Source organism: Lepidochelys kempii, chromosome 10, assembly GCF_965140285.1.
Source record: "Lepidochelys kempii isolate rLepKem1 chromosome 10, rLepKem1.hap1, whole genome shotgun sequence".
Classification (NCBI taxonomy): Eukaryota; Metazoa; Chordata; order Testudines; family Cheloniidae; genus Lepidochelys; species Lepidochelys kempii.
In genome coordinates, this window is record NC_136389.1 from 62,523,135 (window position 1) to 62,542,978 (window position 19,844).

Genomic DNA, 19,844 nt, shown 5'->3' on the forward strand with positions numbered 1-19,844 from the left:
TTATCTTATTATTAGATAGGTCATTTAATCAGCTGTGGAGTAGTGGATTGAGCACAGGGCCTCTGTTCTTTTCCACCGGCCAGTGATTCAGTGTGAGCAATTACTTAACCTCTCTGCACCTCTGATTCCCCATCTGTAGAAGGGGTATAATGATACTTTACCTATCTTAGTAAAGCATTTTAGGTCAATGAAAAGAAAGTGCTACATGCATGCTAAGTGGAATACAGTAAAGCGTAGTGCTGTTCTAATAATGTGTTATCTTGCAATCAAACTCTCTGAAGCCAAAGCTTTAATCCTAGCAAGTTCAGCTCAGCCTTCCATCCTCTTGAAGTGGATAATTGAGTTCCTTGCTGTTTACTGTATGTGGCTTCTTAAGACTTCCGAAAGTAGCCTACCTGCTCTAAACATTAAGGATCCCATGTCACGTTTTACACCAAGGCTATCCCTTGCTGAAAATATTTTTTTCCTTCTCTTCCATCATTCCTGTGTGATGTGTATTCACATTACACTAGTTACTTGTAGTCCTTCAGCTTAGAGGTGACTGAACTTCAGCTGAAGTATAAATACACAGGGCCAGAAACTGCCTTCAGTTACACCCAGAGTCAGTTAATGGTGTAACTGGGGGGAGAATTTTGGCCATAGTTTGTAAAGTGCTTTGAGATGTAATTGTATGAAAAGTGCTGTGTGACTACAAAATATATAAAACTGACCTTATGCAAATTCCTCAGTCTCTTTTAGCATTTAGATCCTTAATTTTTGAAGCAGAAAGATTGTGGAGTGAGCACAGAGCTCAAATATTTCCCCAAATCTATAGGGAGGCTGCTTGTCGTTAACTGTGTTTTTGACGTTTTGGCATAGCAAGGCTTCAGTTATTTGTGCCTGTCCCACTGCCCCCCAAAAAGGAGAAGATTGCAGATTATAAATAAACCTATGGTTTTCTTTTGCAGGATCCTAACCAGTATCAGTTTGGGAGAACAAAAATTTTCTTTAGAGCAGGACAGGTTGCTTATTTAGAAAAACTGCGGTCAGATAAACTGAGACAAGCATGCATTGTGATCCAAAAGAATGTTCGAAGCTGGCATCAACGGAAGAAATTCCTCCATATAAAACAAGCAGCTGTTACAATACAGCAGTACTTCCGTGGACAGCGGGCTGTACGGTACTTCATAATAAATCAGTTTGCTATGAGGGCACGTGTGAAGAGCTCAGACTCATGCCTGGCATATACATGCAAGTGTAAATATGGGGGAGAGTTTGATTAGCGCTCTGCACATGTGGGCTGAGCCTGACCGGACAACTGGGCTCTATGCCCACTTGGCATTTGAGTCACAATTTGGCTCTGTATGTTAGACTTGTTTTCAGGAATAGTCCAAATTAAAATGCTACTTAATGTGAATCTACCCCAGAGTAGGGAATACCCGTAATTTTAGACCCAAATTCACCTCCATCTGCTGTGACCTCACTTTTAGCATTTTAAATTACTCGTATTACAAATGTTGACTCATGAAACTGGGACTGTAGACATGTCATTTAGTTAAAAGTATTGGTTCCACATAATGATAGTCATCTTATCCTATTATTTCTTTTGGGTCCAACCTTTGGGACTTGAGAGGATGAGCACAAGGAGTCTAATATCAATTAAAAATAACTTTATTTTCTTTTTAATTAAGGCAAGCTATCACTGCTACAGCTCTAAAGCAAGCATGGGCTGCTATAGTTATTCAGAAGCACTGTCGGGGATATATTGTCCGTAAACTTTGCCAGCTCATCTGTGTGGCTGCTATAACAATCCAAGCTTATGTGCGAGGATTTCTAGCAAGGAAGAAATTCCAAAAGGTACAGCCATTTAAGAATTTGACCAAGATCCCAGTGTTTGGGAACTTTTGCTGTTATAAAATGATGGAGACAAATTCTAGTGATGCTTAATGCTGTATCTTTGACATGAGGTACTCTTGAATACTTCAGCATGTGGATGAAATGTTTATTACCTAATAATTTGAAGCAGGATCTATTGCACATTCACTTTACAATTTTTAAAATGTCGGAGGTGGTGTTCTTTGATTATTCCAATGGTTTGGATGTGCTATTCGAATGTGTTTCTATTTTAAGTGTTAGGATTTTAACATGGTTGTTTATCCCTGTAGATAGAATCACAGAACATCTGAACAGATGTTGGTTGATCCACCAAATAATTGTAGGAGTTTGTTGCTCTCTTGTTTTAAAGATGCTCAAGGAACACAAGGCTGTAATCCTTCAGAAACATGCCCGTGCTTGGCTTGCAAGACGCAGATTTCAGAATATTCGGCGATTTGTGTTGAATATTCAGCTTTCGTACAGAGTTCAGCGACTGCAGAAGAAACTAGAAGACCAGGTAGATGACAAGAATCCATTCATGTTTTCTATTAATTTTCTTTCAATGCATTTGTTTTATTGCGAGTCAATCACATGTGAATTAGACATTTATGCTAATAATATCATCTGCAGTTCATTAGACACGAAAAATTTGCATGAGGGGTATGGACCCTGATAAGGGCCTAAAACAACCACAAATTGTCTTCCCATGCAGGCACACTATTCTATATTTGTCCAGAGGGGCTTCCTTGTACTTTTTGAAGCATTTGGTACTGACCCCTCTTGATGATGGGATTCTGGACTAGACGGCCAATGGTTAGATCCGGTGTGGCAGTTCCTATGTATGCTGCAATTGTTCAGTCACTTCTCTTTGATCCTGTTCACGCTGGGATCAGAACCATATTAGCTGCAACTCTGTTTAGATGCATTTGCTGTTTTGTGGTTTCTACCATGGTTTTCTTTCAGGGACAATTTTTTGAGAGCCATATTAGCCAAACTGGTTTTATAATATGGCTTTAACCTCATTTTCAGACAGAATTTCCCTGGTTGTAGTGAACATGAATGAGCAAGGGGAGGGGTCAGGCAGTAGATTAGCTGTTTTCTCATAACTAAGGCAAGGTTAGGTGGTAAATTGTTTTTGTTGTCCAAGTATTACTTGATTCTGTTCTTGGAGGTCATTCTTTGCTAATACAGTGTCCAAACAGTTTTTAAAAATTGAGAGAACAAATATTCAATTATTAGAGATTTCCAATGAAAGACACAAAGTTGGGCTTTGGTAACTGATGGAGGGATAGAGCAGAACCTGTTGCAACTGTTTTGGGAGGGGAAATGTGTGTATTTCACTAATAATATAAGTTACTAAATAGAATGGAACAAAACTCTAATTTGGTTTCATTTTAACTTATGTTTACTCATTTTAGAACAAAGAAAATCATGGCTTACTGGAGAGGCTGACTCACCTGGCTTCGACTCATGCGAGTGACCTAGATTCAATCCAGAAACTTGAATTAGAGCTTGAAAAATTAGTGACACAAAAGAGAACCTCTGAGGAAAAAGGAAAGAAATATAAGGAGGACACGGAACAGGTTAATCTTCCTGTTCCTGGTGGTGGTCGCAATTTAAGATAATTTATTAATCTTTTAGCTACTGTGACAATGGGTTTATGTAGTGCCTGATCCTGAGGGTTGCTAAGCATCTGCAACTTCTAACAAAGTCTGCAATTTCCTTTAAACTGTAAGCCCTGGGTTTCAATGAAAGATTTTTTTTTTTTTGTTCATTTTTAATTTGTGTCTTTTATTAACTTCTTATGTTTGCAGAAACTCTCAAAACTTGAGAAACAGAATGCAGAACTGCAAGAACAAAAAACATTCTTAGAACAGAAGCTCCAAGAGGAAACTGAGGAAATGAAAGGTACAATAAGAAAGCAGATGTAGGGCAGTTTTGCAAAGTTGCAGTGGAGAACAGTGATAGAGCCAGCTCCTCAGCTGGTGTAAATAGGCATAGCTCTGTTGAAGTCTGTTTACTGTAGCTGGACATCTGGCCTTTAGTTACTCATCTCTGAAATGCTCTATTTAGGGTATGTAGTGCCCAGGCTCTTCATTCTAGAGTCTATGTAGGAACAGAAGCTTTCCTCTCTCCCTTGCCTCTTGTCTCTGAGGGAGCTCATAGCATTCCCTTCAAAACTCTTCTCTTTGCTTGATTCTTTTAGTATATTGCTCTTAAAAATCCAAATTCTCTTGAAAGGTTAGCACGTGGAATCAAAATCTGTAATTACATTTTAGAACCCATAGCATGTTGATTTGTCAGAACTTGCTTATGCTGTGGTTCTGCATCTCAGGATTAATGTGGTTACATGTGATAAGTTAATTCTAAACTAAACTGTCCAAAGAATTGCTTATTAAAACAAAAACTCATGTTCATGCTCTTAATTTTTAATTTACTCTAAATGTTCACTGTTACATGAAGAGCCTTCAAATATAATTTTTTTCCCCACAGACAAAATGGATGACCTCACAAAACAACTGTTTACCAACGTACAACAAGAAGAAAGACAAAGAATGTATGGAATTTAAGTTATTTTAAAACTACATTTTTCTTACTCTCTCTCTGCCTTTTTTTTTCTTTCTGAAAATGAATTATGCATGCATAAACACAAAAATCGTTCCGTTCTCCATGGCTATTGGGGTATATATTCGAATAGGAAACTAAAACATGTCAACAGAGGGAAGGTTAAAGACATCAGTCATGTGCCTGGGAAATTGTATGGTTTCCTTTGATCAATTTTGCTTTTACAATTTTCTGTTTTAATTCTCAAGCATATTTTTGAGAACTGAGAGGAGAGTCTGATCATAATGGTGCCTTTGGAAATGCACTGCAACCCACAGTGTCTGAGAATAGGCTGATGGTGACACCAGGCAGATTTTTTGTGACTTAGAGGGAAAAAGACAGAAAAGGGGGTTGACCTTAGGGAAATCAGACAATGTCATGCCCACAGCCAGCTCTTTCAGTTACACACACACACACACACACACACACACACACACACACACACACACACACACACACACACACACACACACACCAACATTTCAAAGAAATAAAGGGCATTTGCTTGAAAATACAGGACAAAGCTTAGTTTTAAGGCACGGGCCCTCACTACCCAAAGTGTTTCCATTTGTGTCACAAAACCACATAGTTCGTCCACATGTTATGAGCCTTTGTATGATTGTTGCTTGAAAACGTACCTTTTATCTTATAAGATGCTTCACAGTAGCTCCTAAATGTATATGATTTGTAGAACATTCAGCACAAAATAAGAGACATCCCTTAAAATACAGGGAAATGTGGTTACTCAACCTCTCCAAAAGTTGGAAACCCTGTGTCCTTCTCAAGTAAGAGAGTCTCCCGTCGACATTGCATAGTGCGGACCCCGCGGTAAGTCGATCTAAGCTACGTCGATTTTGAGTTACGGTATTCAAGTAACTCAAATTGCGTAGCTTAGATCGAATTTCCCATGTAGTGTAGACAAGGCCTGAGTGAAGACTGTCTCCACCACCTGGGTCTCACAGGGAGCTAGCAGGAAAGGCGAGGACACTTGCGCTATATTACTGGCTGGGGGTACGTCTATATAGGGAAAAAAGCCTGCAGCAGTGAGACCCTCCTCTGTCACAGGGTTTCAGGGCCCGGGCTTCAGCCCAAGTGGGAATGTCTACGCTGCTATTTTTAGTTCCATAACATAAGCCTGAGTCAGTTGACCTGGGCTCTGAAACTCACTGCTTTTTTTTTTTTTCTTTTTCAGTGTAGACTTTCCCTTAGACATAGGGGTTGTTCTGCCTTTGAGCCCTCTACCTCAGTCCCCATAGCCAGGTAGATGTAGGGAGGCCTGGGCACATTCCTGTCATCCTCTCATCAACGTTGCAGATGATTCTGAGAAGCTAGGCTGGGATTTTGAGAAGTGCTCAGCATTGGCCTACCTCTGCTCCTACTGAAGTCATTCAGAGCAAAGTTAGGCTGACACTGTGCACTTTTGGAAATCCCACCCATCTCATTTAGCTGTCCCACCCATCCCCCATTTTCTCTTGCCCAAGTTGTGGTGGAGGATTCCACCAAGTGTCTTCTGTGACACATACAAGAGAGAATATGTTCCATTATTCTTAGATACCTTTACTAACTTTCTGAAAATTAAAAGGTTAGGTTTTTTGCATTCCTGGTTATTAGGTCAGTAAGTGATATTAATAGTTGACAGTATTTCCCCTCTGTTTTCAGTCCCACCTAATATTTTTTACACCTTATACATTTTATGCTTTTTTCAGTTGAAGGGTGCACCTTGTCTGTCATTCCAGCTGGTCCTGTTTCAATGGATATATCTATATATGAACTGGAGGTGTAGTTTTTGACTCACATAGACATATGCATGCTAGCTTTGAATGAGCTAGTGCCCCAAAAACAGAATTGAAGCTGCAGTGACGTGGGCAGCAGAATATTCTGATAGTTTCAAGTGTAGACGTACCCATAGCCTTCAGTCTCCAAAACTGCAAATCAAATGAAAAAACAGAACAAAACACTTCTTCACCTGGGGATGGGTTTTTAAAAAGTGCTTTCTTTCTGATTCCTTGCAGAATACTTGAGAAAAAGTTCCAAAATGAGAAGCAAGACTATGAAAAAGAAATTGAGTCATTAAAGGGAGAAATTAAGACTCTCGAAGAAGAGAAAATTAAGCTGCAAGATCAAATTCAGGAAGAACATATCATTCAGGATGGCTTAAAACTGGAAGTAGGACACCTTCAAAAACAGGCAAAGGTAGGAGGAATGTTTAAGTAAACAAAACCAGGGATGGTCCAGTTTATTTTAGTCCCTATATACTGCAAATAGAGAATTTCAGTGCTTTATTGATGCTCCATCTTTTCTGTTTTGTTGTTTTATGTACAGTACATTTTAAAGCAAGCTGTGGTTAGTAAAAATCTGGTTGAGGCAATAGTGTATATTTACTGTTGGCTTCAATACACGTGTTAAAACCAGACAGACACAAAATTACTCTCATTTTCACAAGTGACAGCTGGTTAGTACATTTATTTGAGTATAAAATCTGAAAATTGCACTTCTCACAAACCCACTGCCAACTAAAAACAAAACAACAAAAAAACTGTATCTATTGTCCTGATGAAAGGAATATTTGTAACCTAATTCTGCCCTCAGAATAAGCGCAACTTAAAATGTAGCCAGTGAGAACTGTGCAAAAATATTGGAGGACTGAATTGGGCCTTAAACATTTGTCCATTAAAATATGTCAATCAACTTTTGGAAGAAGGTATTAATTCAGTAGGAGGACATTTCCTAAATATTATTTATTCCCTTTTATAAACAGAACCTGTTTGTGTGTGTTTAAAAACAGCAAAATATTCTTCGAGTCAAATATTGTAGCATAAACTATATATGCTGTGTCAGAATCTTACTATTAGGTTCTCTCATATAGGTGAATATTTGAGACCTTTTACTAGACTGATTTAAACAGAACACATTTTAAATCTTGTGGCATGTTGATCAAACCGTTGTTAATTATAATACTGTTTACAACTTAGTCAATATCTGGCCCATCTTAGTCACTCATTTTTATCTCATTGGACTCCATCTCATTCTGAAAAAATTGTCCAATTCAGATGATACCTGAATTGCAAAAGGAAATTGAACTGCTTCAGACACAGAAAATGGATGTGGAAAAGCAGGTCCAATCCCAGAAGCAAGAAATGAGAGGTAATTGACAACTATGTAATTCAGAGCATTTACAGACATTTACGATTCTGTTTTAATTGATTAAACTTATATATGTTTAGTTGTGTCGGTTTTTCTAGATATATTATAAAAGGTAAAAACACTCAGAGGTCAAAACTTCTCAGACAGACATTAAAAAACAAACAAACAAAAAACCAAATAAACCCCCTTGCCCAAACCCAGAATGAACTCCATTCCATCAGCCACATTATCTTCCACCAGAAAAAGCCTGAGGGAAAACAGGTGAGTATTGCTGCGTGCTGAATGAATACCAATACCAGGGACTCCTCACCAAGAACACTCAGTCCTCTCTCATTTAAACAACAGTGTTGTTAATTCAGATGTCTCAGATGATTGCCCTTGCTTTGGGATCACATGACAGAGGAGTTGGTCTCTCAGCCAGCCAGCACTCAACCCATTTACAGATCAAAAGTAACACCTTGAATTTAACTCAGAAATGAATAAGTAGCTAGTACAACTCACAGAGCACGAATATAATATGCTCTCTAGCACTGATTCAGCAAGGCATATGCCTAAAGCCCATGAGTAGTTGAAGGGATTGCTGGCATTCTTAAAGTTAGGCATGTGTTTCACCAGAGTCTGTGAGAAATGCTGAACTGGAGACTGTGAGAAATGTTGCTTAACAAGAGTGCTGCCACTGTCTGCACTCGCTGCAGAACCTAATAGCTTGAAGGTGCAGCTCCTGTGTAAATCATCTTGCGGTAAGCAAAGCATGAAATAGCTACGGTGTAGATAACTCCAGCAAGGTCCAAATTCGGAAGGAAAGGACATAACTTTCATATCAAGTGCACATAATAGACAGCATCCTTGGCACTTGTACCTACCTAGATATCCATAAAGAGATAGGGATAGAACGAAGTCTCTGGATTGCACTCCTTAGTTAAATTAAGTATATGTATCATCCACCAGCAAAGAAGTTGGCTGCTTTAGAAAGAGGCTGATGTGATTATTTGTATGACATTTTTATTCTGAAAATTTAAGGAGAAAATTCATTCTTTACATAATGATGTTTATTTTCAGAAAAGGTGTCGGAAGTTGCGCAACAATTTTTTGAGAGCTATGATGTTGAGGATGTAAGAAGCAGGTAAAATATATACATTTTTTTCTAGGCTTTTTAAAAATGTAGAACAATCATACTTTTAAGATATTTAATTTCTTCATCCATACACATTTTACATTGTCTTGCCTTGTATTTTAGGCTGTCCACAGAAGATTTGGAACATTTAAATGAAGATGGAGAACTTTGGTTTGCTTATGAGGGCCTGAAAAAAGCCACAAGGTTAGTTTTAATTATGTAATGTATTGTTCATAATTCTGGCCTGAGATTCATAGGATAAACTGTAAGGGGCAGTAATAAGGAAACTGGTCTTACAGTATCATACTGCAAGCATCATGTAACAAGTGAACAAACATTGCCTAATAGCGGAATAGTTTAGGGCTCAATCCAGCAAATCGCATTATTATGAAGTCAATGGGACAAATGCATGAATAAAAAATTACTCATGAATAAAACTTGCAGGATTGAGCATTATAAACATTAAGTAAGGATGGTGGTATTTTAATAGTGCAAGCATTGGAAACATATGGATATTTTTTAATAGCTAGAGAACTTTCCATGGAGATTCATGAGACTAATCTCCATAAATTTTAATGTTTTGATGAGCGACCCAATCTTTGAGTGGAGAGGCATGGACTGAAAGGAACAAAAAAGCTCGGACAGTCTTGGTGGATATATTGTGTACAAGAAAACTTTCTCTGAGCTTTGTTTTAAACCAATCATATAGCTTTTGTTTAGTACTGTACAGCTAGAAAAAGGAAATAATTTTGACCTTAGAAGCCTTTAAGAACCAGTGTTACTAATGAGATCCATTTAGTTTGGGCTAAAATCTCACTGCACATAATTTGGACGTTTTGTATTTTACAAGGTCCTTAATCCACCTGACATGGTTACTTTCTCTGATTTACATGTCTGCACATGGTGGTGTTTCTTTTAAGATTCTGAAGTTGTTAAATGAAATAAACAATACATTGCATGCATATCAGGAAAGATGAGATAACTGAATAGCTTTGAACTGTATAGGCATAAATTATAACATAAAACTGAAAACTATTTAGATTGAACCCTTGTCATGAGAAACAAAATGTGTGTGTTCTGGGAGCTCATAATTGGTCTGAATTCCTGGGGTGTTGAGGTTCTGGAGTTGTTTCAGCTCTGTGCCTTGTTTTCACACTGCTTTTGTCTTGACCCTGGGAGAAGGCATATTGCTGCCAAAGTTATACTCTGTCTGTAGCTTCCAATTTTTGTTTTTTAACAGAGTGTTGGAAAGCCAATTCCAGTCTCAGAAAGAGAACTATGAAAAAGAGATTGAAGCTTTGAACTTCAAAGTTGAACATCTTAGTGAAGAAATTATCCATTTACAAAAGTTGTTTAGGGAGGAAAATGACATAAATGACAGCATCCGACTTGAAGTTAGTAGACTAACATCGGAAAACATGGTAAGGTTCAAGTACTGCAGAGGTTAGTACTATCTTGTCGGACAGAACCTTTTCTCTTATTACCTTGGGACAGAAACCTGCCCCAAGCGTATTTGTGGCATGAAACCCTCAGTATTTCTGCAGGCACTTCCACTAAGCTCGATGGACCCCAGAGATGTAACCATGTCAAAATACACAGCCTTTACATCCACACTGGAGTAAAGGCTGTGGTGATGCCCAACAAACTGCTATACATGAGGACATCATCAGGAGAGGTGACAGACTTGGTTGGCCTGGTCTACAGCCAGTTTGTTCAGCCACGTGGAGCTACTCTGTCTTAGCCCCTTTCTGCTGTGTAAACCTGGGCTGAGAAATGTCCTCAATGTGCATTTTTGTCGTAATCGTCAAATGTTAAAATACCCATTTTACAAACTCTGATTCAGCAGGAGCTGCATGTTCATGCACCTGAAAGCAGAATGTGGCTCAAGTGGTTGATACTTTCCTAAGGAAACAGAAAAATCACAGTGTGAGCTTAGATTGTATTTTAACCCTTTGTATGCCCATGTGACTAAGACTTATGATTTTATAAAGGATTTTGTTCTATTCAAAATATTGTCATGATGGACATTGGTAGGCTCATACAAGTATTATGCTGGACATACTGTATGCTCTTCCTTGCCATTCTTATGGGATTTTTTGTTTCAAATTCCAGTAATAATTTGTGCAAATATGGAGTTTTACACTGGACAGCTATTCAGGGATACAAACATCTATTTCTAAGCTTTTAGGTCGTTTGAATAGAGAATTAGTTAGAAAAACAATACCAGAGCTTTAGCATTGATCAGGAAGCTATCATATTTAGCCATTTCAGTACATCCATAATTTAAACAACTGGTCTGAAAATCAAATAAGACCTCTATTGTTTGACTGATGGTATGTGTTTATCTTTCTCATCGGTGGATGTCATAGCTTAATAAAGAGAGTTTCTTAATGAAAAAATAACCCTTTCCAGAGCAACACAAACTAGAATCAGAATTACACAGTATGTTGCATGCTGGAGGTACAGTATTTCAAACTGATATAGCTAGGAGTCATGCTATATCATGCTACAGTGTCTTTGTAGGCAAACAGCCACCATTAACCATACAGCAATAGCTCATACAAACATACATCTTTAGAACACAAGAGTTTGGGTTTTTTTTTAAATTCATACATGGAAAGATGGCGGAACACTTGGGTTAATCCCTCTACTGGTTTTGAAAAGTACCAACCACTTGGAACAGACAAAAGGAAACTTATTTTACTGCTTTTTCTTAAAGATGGTGTTTCTTTCATTGTAACAACCACCTGGGTAAGCAGTCAACCAGTCCCAGTTAAGCAAAGCTCAACATTCTGCAGTTTTAAAGAGTTCAGATCCAATAATTGGGTGCCAGTCATGATGATGTCCTGTAGTTGGATGCATACAGGCCGCCAGGATTGCCAGCTGTTTTGCACACATACAGCATGTGGATAGAACCAGGACCTTCACCTCCCAAAATTGAGTCCCTTAGCATGTAAACTTTAAGGATAATCTGTCAAGCATCTGTCATAATATCTAGCATAGCAGTGGGTTTCAACGTCTGGTCCACTGACCCCAGGGGACCCACAGACTGTGTAAGACTTTCCAAAGAGGTCCGCACTTCCATTTGAAATTTTTTTAGGGGTCTGCAAAATGAAAAAAAGTTGAAACCCGCTGCTCCATAAGTTTGAGCAGTCTGAGGTTCCATCCACCAAAGGGCAGTTATTCACATAAAGCAGCCAGTAAATTACAAGCATTTGTTATAAGTCCAAAGCCTGTTTGAACACTTGAGCAATACAAAATCTTCTGACCAAGAGATGAAAGTGCTACCACCTGCATCATACTGATATTGATACACATGGAATATACATTTCCAAGAAGGAAGTGCATTCTCTAGTGTATAATGTTATTTCCTTTGATTGGAAAAAAGTAAGAGTCAGTAGGAGAAATATTTTCAAAATTTAATTTGACGTTACTGAGATGAAAAAGCATTTAAAAAAGGGAGCCTATAATATCATTTCTTTCTGAAGTGTTTTGTAATATATGAGAGACTTTCTAAAAATAAATTGAACTGGAAAAATGAAAATCATGACATAGTTTCCTTTAAACTAATTCAGCTGTTTAAACTTTAGGCAAAATATTGAGAGACTAAATTATTCAAGTGTTTTTTTCCTCTTTATAAAGATGATCCCAGACTTTAAACAGCAGATTTCTGAACTTCAAAAGCAAAAGGTGGATCTTGAACAACGCCTTCGAGAACAAGCTGCCAAGATGAAAGGTAAAAAGCCAACGTGGGGCCTGTCTTGCAAACAAGTACAGGGAGCCTAGGGGACCCCCCTACTAGCTCATCGGTGCCACTGGCAGGACTCTGTCCTCTCCCCTTCCAGCATGGAGGGGGTGGCATTTTGATGGGAGAGGGCAAAGTGGAACACTGCTGTGTCACCCCTCCAATGATGTGGGTCATCTATAGATTCCATGCCTCTGACGTAACTTAGAATTGGTTGACAGCAGCTCTAAATTGTGTCAGATCTGCAGCTGGTCCACATCTCCCCATGTCTCTCCTGCACTGAATAGAGTTCTGGTGCATGAGAGAATCTTTCCCATGGCTGGGGTTTATTTACTACGTTCCATGCCATTACTGTGGGCTAAGTCTGGATTCCTCATGGATGCAAAGCTCCCATTGAATTTAGTGGGAGTCTGGACTGAATAAAACTTAAAATCTGAAAATCCTGGCCGTCAGGATTTGGCCCATAGCAATGAAAGATTTTCTCTTGTTTATAAACACTTGGTTCCTCAACAATGTTTTCATTTTATATGAAACTTTATTGCAAATTGTAATTACTGAAGGAGTTGCAAAAGTCCCTATATCATGTAATCATCAGAAGAGGGAAATAGTCAGTTATTTAACATTTAATTACATGACATGTACCTTGTAAATTGGTCTGATACTACATGTATTTACCAGCTGGTGTCTGATCCTGTGCCTTTTATGGGCACTCAGCTCCCATTGCATACTGGACCTATTATTAAACAGTTGCTGTGTAAGCAAAGGACTTTTTTGATACGGGTATTTCCCTTGTAATCCAGTATTGTTACAGGAAATAGGAAGAGGTTATTATGTGTAAGAAAATATTAACTAAATTCCAACCTAGATCAATCAGCAAACTTGGGGGGGGGGGGGTAATTGGTTTGTTTGTTTGTTTTGTTGTTGGATATTTATTTTTTTAACCATCACAGGAAAAATGGAAGAAATGCCTAATCAGGTGCATCACAGTCTGTCAGAGAAAGGTCAAAGGAGGTAAATATTATTATTATTTTATTATTTTAAATTAGGGTGTCAAGCAATTAAAAAAATTAATCACGATTAATCGCACTGTTAAACAATAATAGAATACCATTTGTTGAAATATTTTTGGATGTTTTCTACAATTACAAATATTTTGATTTCAATTACGACACAGAACACAAAGTATACAATGCTCACTTTATATATATTTATTTATTACAAACATTTGCACTATAAAAAAGAAACTTCAGTTCACCTCATTGAAGTACTGTATTGCAATCTCTTTATCATGAAAGTTGGACATACAAATGTAGAATTATGTAAAAAACGAATAACTGCACTTAACAATAAAACAATGTAAAACTTCAGAGTCTACAAGTCCACTCAGTCCTACTCAGGGGTGAAAGTAACTTAAAGGACTTACCGGTACGCCAGAGTCCTGAGCGGGGACGTGGCCTCAACTGGAAGACGCGGGGCCTTAAAACAAGCCCACAGGGGCTTACTTTCACCTCTGGTCCTACTTCTTTTTCAGCCAATCACTGAGCAAACAAGCTTGTTTGCAATTGTGGGAGATAATGCTGCAGGCTTCTTGTTTACAATGTCACCTGAAAGTGAAAACAGGCATTCGCAGGGCATTGTTGTAGGGTGTAGCAAGATATTTACATGCCAGATGTGCTAAAGATGCATATGCCCCTTCATGCTTAGACCACCATTTCAGAGGACATATGTCCATTCTGATGACTGGTTCTGCTCGATAACGATCCAAAGCAATGGGAACCGATGCGTGTCATTTTCATCATCTGAGTCAGATGTCACCAGCAGAAGGTTGATTTTCTTTTTTGGTGGTTTTGGGTTCTGTAGTTTCTGCATCGGAGTGTTGCTCTTTTAAGACTTCTGACAGCATGCTCCACACCTCGTCCCTCTCAGATTTTGGAAGGCATTTCAGATTCTTAAATCTTGGATCTAGTGCTGTAGCTATTTTTAGAAATCTCGGACTGGTAACTTCTTTGCGTTTTGTAAAATCTGTTGTGAAAGTGTTCTTAAAACGAACAACATATGCTGGGTGGCCATCAGAGACTGCCATAACGTGGAATATATGGCAGAATGCAGATAAAACCACGGAATAGGAGACATACAATTCCCCCCAAGGAGTTCAATCACAGACCTGCAGGGCTCAAGTAGAGTTTCTAGCTTTTGCAGTTTTTCAACATCTGTCGGCACTGATAGTGCTCTTGAAGAGCTAATGTGGATGTGATAGCGGCTTTATTGCAAAGCAGATGCTGAATCATAGCCAATGTGGAGTTCCACCTGGTTTAAATTAAGGCTGTCGATTCGTCGCAGTTAACTCACACAATTAACTCAAAAAAATTAATGACGATTAATAGCTTTCTTAAACAATAGAATACCATCTGAAATTTATTAAATATTTTGGGATTTTTTCTACCCTTTCAAATATATTGATTTCTATTACAACACAGAATACAAAGTGTACAGTGCTCAACTTATATTATTATTTTTATCACAAATATTTGCACTGTAAAAATGATAAAATAGTATTTTAGTTTAGCTCATACAAATACTGTAGTGAAATCTCTTTATTGTGGAAGTGTAACTTACAAATGTAGATTTTTTTTGTTACATAACTGCACTTAATAAAAGAATGTAAAACTTTAGAGCCTACAAGTCCACTCAGTCCTCTTACTTGTTCAGCCAGTTGCTAAGACAAACAAATTTTATTTACATTTACGGGAGATTCTGCTGCCTGCTTCTTATTTACAATGTCACATGAAAGCGAGAACAGGTTCGCATGGCACTTTTGTAGCTGGCGTTGCAAGACATTTACGTACCAGATATGCTAAACATTCATATGCCGCTTCATGCTTTGGCCACCGTTCCAGAGGACATGCTTCCATGCTGATGATGCTCATTAAAAAAAGTGCATTAATTAAATTTGTGACTGAACTCCTTGGGGGAGAACTTTCAGAGTAACAGCCGTGTTAGTCTGTATTCGTAAAAAGAAAAGGAGGACTTGTGGCACCTTAGAGACTAACCGATTTAGTTGAGCATAAGCTTTCGTGAGCTACAGCTCACTTCATCGGATGCATACTGATATATGCACAGTATGCATCCGATGAAGTGAGCTGTAGCTCACGAAAGCTTATGCTCAACTAAATTGGTTAGTCTCTAAGGTGCCACAAGAACTCCTTTTCTTTTTGGGGAGAACTGTACGTCTCCTGTTCTGTTTTACCCGCATTCTGCCATATATTTCATGTTATAGCCGTCTCGGATGATGACTCAGCACATGTTCGTTTTAAGGACACTTTCACAGCAGATTTGACAAAACGCAAAGAAGGTACCAATGTGAGATTTCTAAAAATAGCTACAGCACTCGACCCAAGGTTTAAGACTCTGAAGCACCTTCAAAAATCTGATTGCAACGGGGTGTGGAGCATGTTTTCAGAAGTCTTAAAAGAGCAACACTCCGGTACAGAAACTACAGAACCCAAAGCACCAAAAAAAAAAAAAAAAAGAAAATCAACCTTCTGCTGGTGGTATCTGACTCAGATGCGAAAATGAACATGCATCGGTCCGCTCTGCTTTGGATTGTTATCAAGCAAAACCCATCATCAGCATGGACGCATGTCCCCTGGAATGGTGGTTGAAGCATAAAGGGACATATGAATCTTTAGTGCATCTGGCACATAAATATCTTGTGATGCCGGCTAGAAATGCCTGTGATGCCATGCAAACACCTGTTCTCACTTTCAGGTGACATTATAAACAAGAAGTGAACCGCATTATCTCCTGCAAATTGTAACAAAACTTGTTTGTCTGAGCGATTGGCTGAAGTAGGACTGAGTGAACTTGTAGTCTCCACAGTTTTACATTGTTTTATTTTCGAATGCAGTTATTTTTTTGTACATAATTCTAGATTTGCAAGTTCAACTTTCATGATAAAGAGATTGCACTACAGTACTTGTATTAGATTAATTGAAAAATACAATTTCTTTTGTTTTTTACTGTGAAAATATTTGTAATAAAAAATAAATAGCGAGTACTGTACCTTTTGTATTGTAATTGAAATCCGTATATTTGAAAATGTAGAAAACATCCAAAAATATTTAAATGAATGGTATTCTATTATAAAGAGTGTGATTAATTGCGGTGAATTTTGTAAATGGCTTGACAGCCCTAGTTGAAATATCTTGTACAAGAGGTTCTTGTTGTGATGGGTTGGATCACAGAAAACCCGTTGGAGGCTGCCAACTGATGTGCCAAGACTATTTCTGCTCCTGCTTTCCTGCCCTGACAGTTTAGGACTTCAGTGCCCTGCCTGGTTTCAGCCAGACCCACTAGGCTGCTGCAAACCCAGACCCATGTCTGAACCACGTCCCCTAACAGCTGTAGGTTTAACTGAAAGCAGCGTACAGAAGTGTTCCTGTCTTTGACACTCAGATGCCCAACTCCCAATGGAGTCCAAACCCTAAATAAATCCGTTTTACCCCGTATAAAGCTTATACGGGGTAAACTCATAAATTGTTTGCCCTCTATAACACTGACAGAGATATGCACAACTGTTTCTCACCCCCCCCCAGGTATTAATACATACTCTGGGTTAATTAATAAGTAAAAGTGATTTTATTAAATGCAGAAAGTAGGAATTTAAGTGATTCCAAGTAGTAACAGACAGAAAAAAGTGAATTACCAGGCAAAATAAAATAAAACATGCAAGTCTAAGTCTAGCACAGTAATAAAACTGAATACAGATAAAATCTCACCCTTAGAGATGTTTCCATAAGTTTATTTCACAGAATGGACACCTTCCTAGTCTGGGCACAGTCCTTTCCCCTGGTACAGCCCTTGTTCCAGCTCAGGTGATAGCTAGAGGATTCTTCATGATGGCTCCTCTTTGGTCTGTTCCACCCACTTATATATCTTTTGCGTAAGGCGGGAATCCTTTGTCCCTCTGGGTTCCCACCCCTCCTTCTCAATGGAAAAACACCAGGTTAAAGATGGATTCCAGTTCAGGACCCGGAGCGCCACCGGGTGAGTACTAGCGGGTGGTGCCTTTTTTTTTTATTTCCACTCCCCCTGGTTTCTCCACCGGACTATGCCACTAGTTCAGGTGACATGATCACATGTCCCGTGAGACCCCAAGCCTTCATTCCTCCCAGCCTGACTCACAGGAAGTCCTGTCTGCAAACAGAGCCATTCACAGTCAATTGTCCTGGTTGATGGGAGCCCTCAAGATTCCAAACCACCATTAATGGCCCACACTTTGCATAATTACAATAGGACCTCTTAGTTATATTTCTAGTTACAGATATAAGAGTGATACATTTATACAAATAGGATGACCACGCTCAGTAGATTATAAGCTTTGTAATGATACCTGACAAGAGACCTTTTGCATGAAGCATATTTTAGTTATATTATGTTCAAACTCATCAGCATACTTTCTTAAAATCATACAGAGTACAACATCACACTTGTTTCTGTCCATTTGAACCTTGTTGTATTCATACTTCTGTACTGTTAGCTGGACTGTGTTTGAAATGGCCCACAACTATTCTACATTTTGCTAACGCGTTTTCAAAACCACCATCGCTGCGTGCTACTGTAATGGATCACGGCAGGCTGTGAGCAATGCAAGTCGTGTTCAAAAGGCAAGCGACTGGCTACTGCTACCATGTTATGTGCACTGTCAGTACTAATTGTTGTTACCTTTTCTTGAATATTCCATTCTTTTGCAACATCCATGAAACTCTCTGCCCGTGCTTCAGCATAATATCTCTCTTCAGTATGAGTTACTGTTACCACATGGACACTGCAGTCATTTGCTGTATCAATAAGGTGTGCCATGACACCAAGATCGCTGTGATTGCTCAAGGATGTCCGGTGATCACCAGTGAAAGCAACAGCCAGTGCATTTTTCAGACGCTCAACTTTGTAGTCTTCTCGTTGTCATATAGGTCACTTATCTGTGGTGCAATGGTTCCTCGGGAGGGCAAGGTGTATGACTGATTGGAAGATGCAATTTGAATAATATCTCTTAGCCCTCTGTCATTTACAGTGTTGAGTGGTCAGCAGTCCATAGCTATCTACTTTGCAATAGCATTGGTTAAGGTGTTGAACTTTGTTTGATCCGTGGGCCTGTAGCGATCCTGAAACTCTGTAATTGTACTGTCGCGGCTGGCTGGATTCGTTTGCTGGTGGTGGGTTATCTGTACCACGAGCCAGAGGCAAAAGCATACTTAGAACGTAGGTGGTACTGCAGACTTGAAGTGCTTCTGTGGTACTGGGACTCAGCCGTGCAATAGCTACAGATAAGTCTATTTAGGCAAAGCACCATTTGGAAGTATTTTAAACATAAACTTCCCATTCAAAAGTCCTGAGCTGTTGCTGCTTTGCTCCATTACCTTTTTCTGATATTTAATCACTCCAGATCATGAAAGCACAGTAGAACTGTGTCAATGTCTGGAATAATTCAATACATTCTTCTATATAATCAATATATTTGTGTCCTGTTCAAAAGAGTCCTTGCCATGGATATGGAAAGATTTTACCTCAGGATTAACATTCAGTAGGGGAGTGAATAGTGCAGGAGGCTTTTTTTCACCTGCTGCTGCTGGGTTAGCCTTTTGTATACTGTTTTGTGTGCCTTCTTTAGAGGAGTCTTGGCTTATTGAAGGGGTAAGGTTTTCTTGGTTGGTTGGCTGGTTGGTTTTTATCTATCTATCTATATCTCAGTACTCTGGAGATGAGAGGAGTGTGAGTTGTGCAGGAGAAAGGTGAATTATTGATGCTACTCATGTTGGAGGGGGTTTCTGAGCTCACCAGGTTCACCTCCTGTCCGAAGAGAGTTTCATCTTAGACATCCGCATTCAGTGTTGGGAGAGGACAGGGGAGGGGGGAAGTAAGCAAGGACTTGTGCAGGAGAAGGGTCTGGGGTGACAATGGGGAGGAACAAGCAGTAACTTGTGCAGGAGGAGGGTCTGGGAGGACAGGGGGTGACAATGGGGAGGAACAAGCAGTAACTTGCGCAGGAGGAGGGTGACGGAGGTGTCTTGATGCTGCTGCTTCTGGAAGGGTGGTTTCTGGTGCTGGGCTCGCCAGGCCCGCCTCCTTTTCCGGAGCTAGGTGGGCTCCCTTCTGCTGAGTGAGCCCTTGTTTGCAAGGGAGGGTGGATTTTACCTCAGGGACTCATCACACTGCAGGGGTGGAGAGGCTGAGCTCGCCAGGCCCATGTTCTCTATGGGGTACCCCTGGAGTGAGCTAGGGGAACTGAGGCACGACTCGGGGTGGGGGGGTTGGTCCTGGGAGGGAGGGGTTGACCAGGAGCAATAGGGACCGGGCTTCAGAGCTGAGCCCTGGGCAGCACAG

At 39.4% G+C, this 19,844-nt stretch overlaps 1 protein-coding gene and 1 pseudogene across 3 annotated transcripts in view; one reads left to right on the forward strand and one right to left on the reverse strand.

Moving 5' to 3' along the window:
* Window positions 1-19,844, forward strand: part of MYO5C (myosin VC) — a 59,812-nt gene that overhangs the window by 25,405 nt on the left and 14,563 nt on the right. For all 3 annotated transcript variants that reach the window (XM_073303850.1, XM_073303851.1, XM_073303852.1), the window contains 13 exons: window positions 948-1,159; window positions 1,671-1,836; window positions 2,225-2,371; window positions 3,273-3,437; window positions 3,669-3,762; window positions 4,348-4,411; window positions 6,471-6,651; window positions 7,509-7,602; window positions 8,662-8,725; window positions 8,840-8,920; window positions 9,957-10,137; window positions 12,359-12,452; window positions 13,412-13,472. In XM_073303850.1, the coding sequence (XP_073159951.1) occupies window positions 948-1,159; window positions 1,671-1,836; window positions 2,225-2,371; window positions 3,273-3,437; window positions 3,669-3,762; window positions 4,348-4,411; window positions 6,471-6,651; window positions 7,509-7,602; window positions 8,662-8,725; window positions 8,840-8,920; window positions 9,957-10,137; window positions 12,359-12,452; window positions 13,412-13,472 (1,604 nt within the window). The remainder of the gene's footprint in view (window positions 1-947; window positions 1,160-1,670; window positions 1,837-2,224; window positions 2,372-3,272; window positions 3,438-3,668; window positions 3,763-4,347; window positions 4,412-6,470; window positions 6,652-7,508; window positions 7,603-8,661; window positions 8,726-8,839; window positions 8,921-9,956; window positions 10,138-12,358; window positions 12,453-13,411; window positions 13,473-19,844) is intronic.
* On the reverse strand, window positions 13,978-18,877 carry LOC140894929 (E3 SUMO-protein ligase ZBED1-like; annotated as a pseudogene).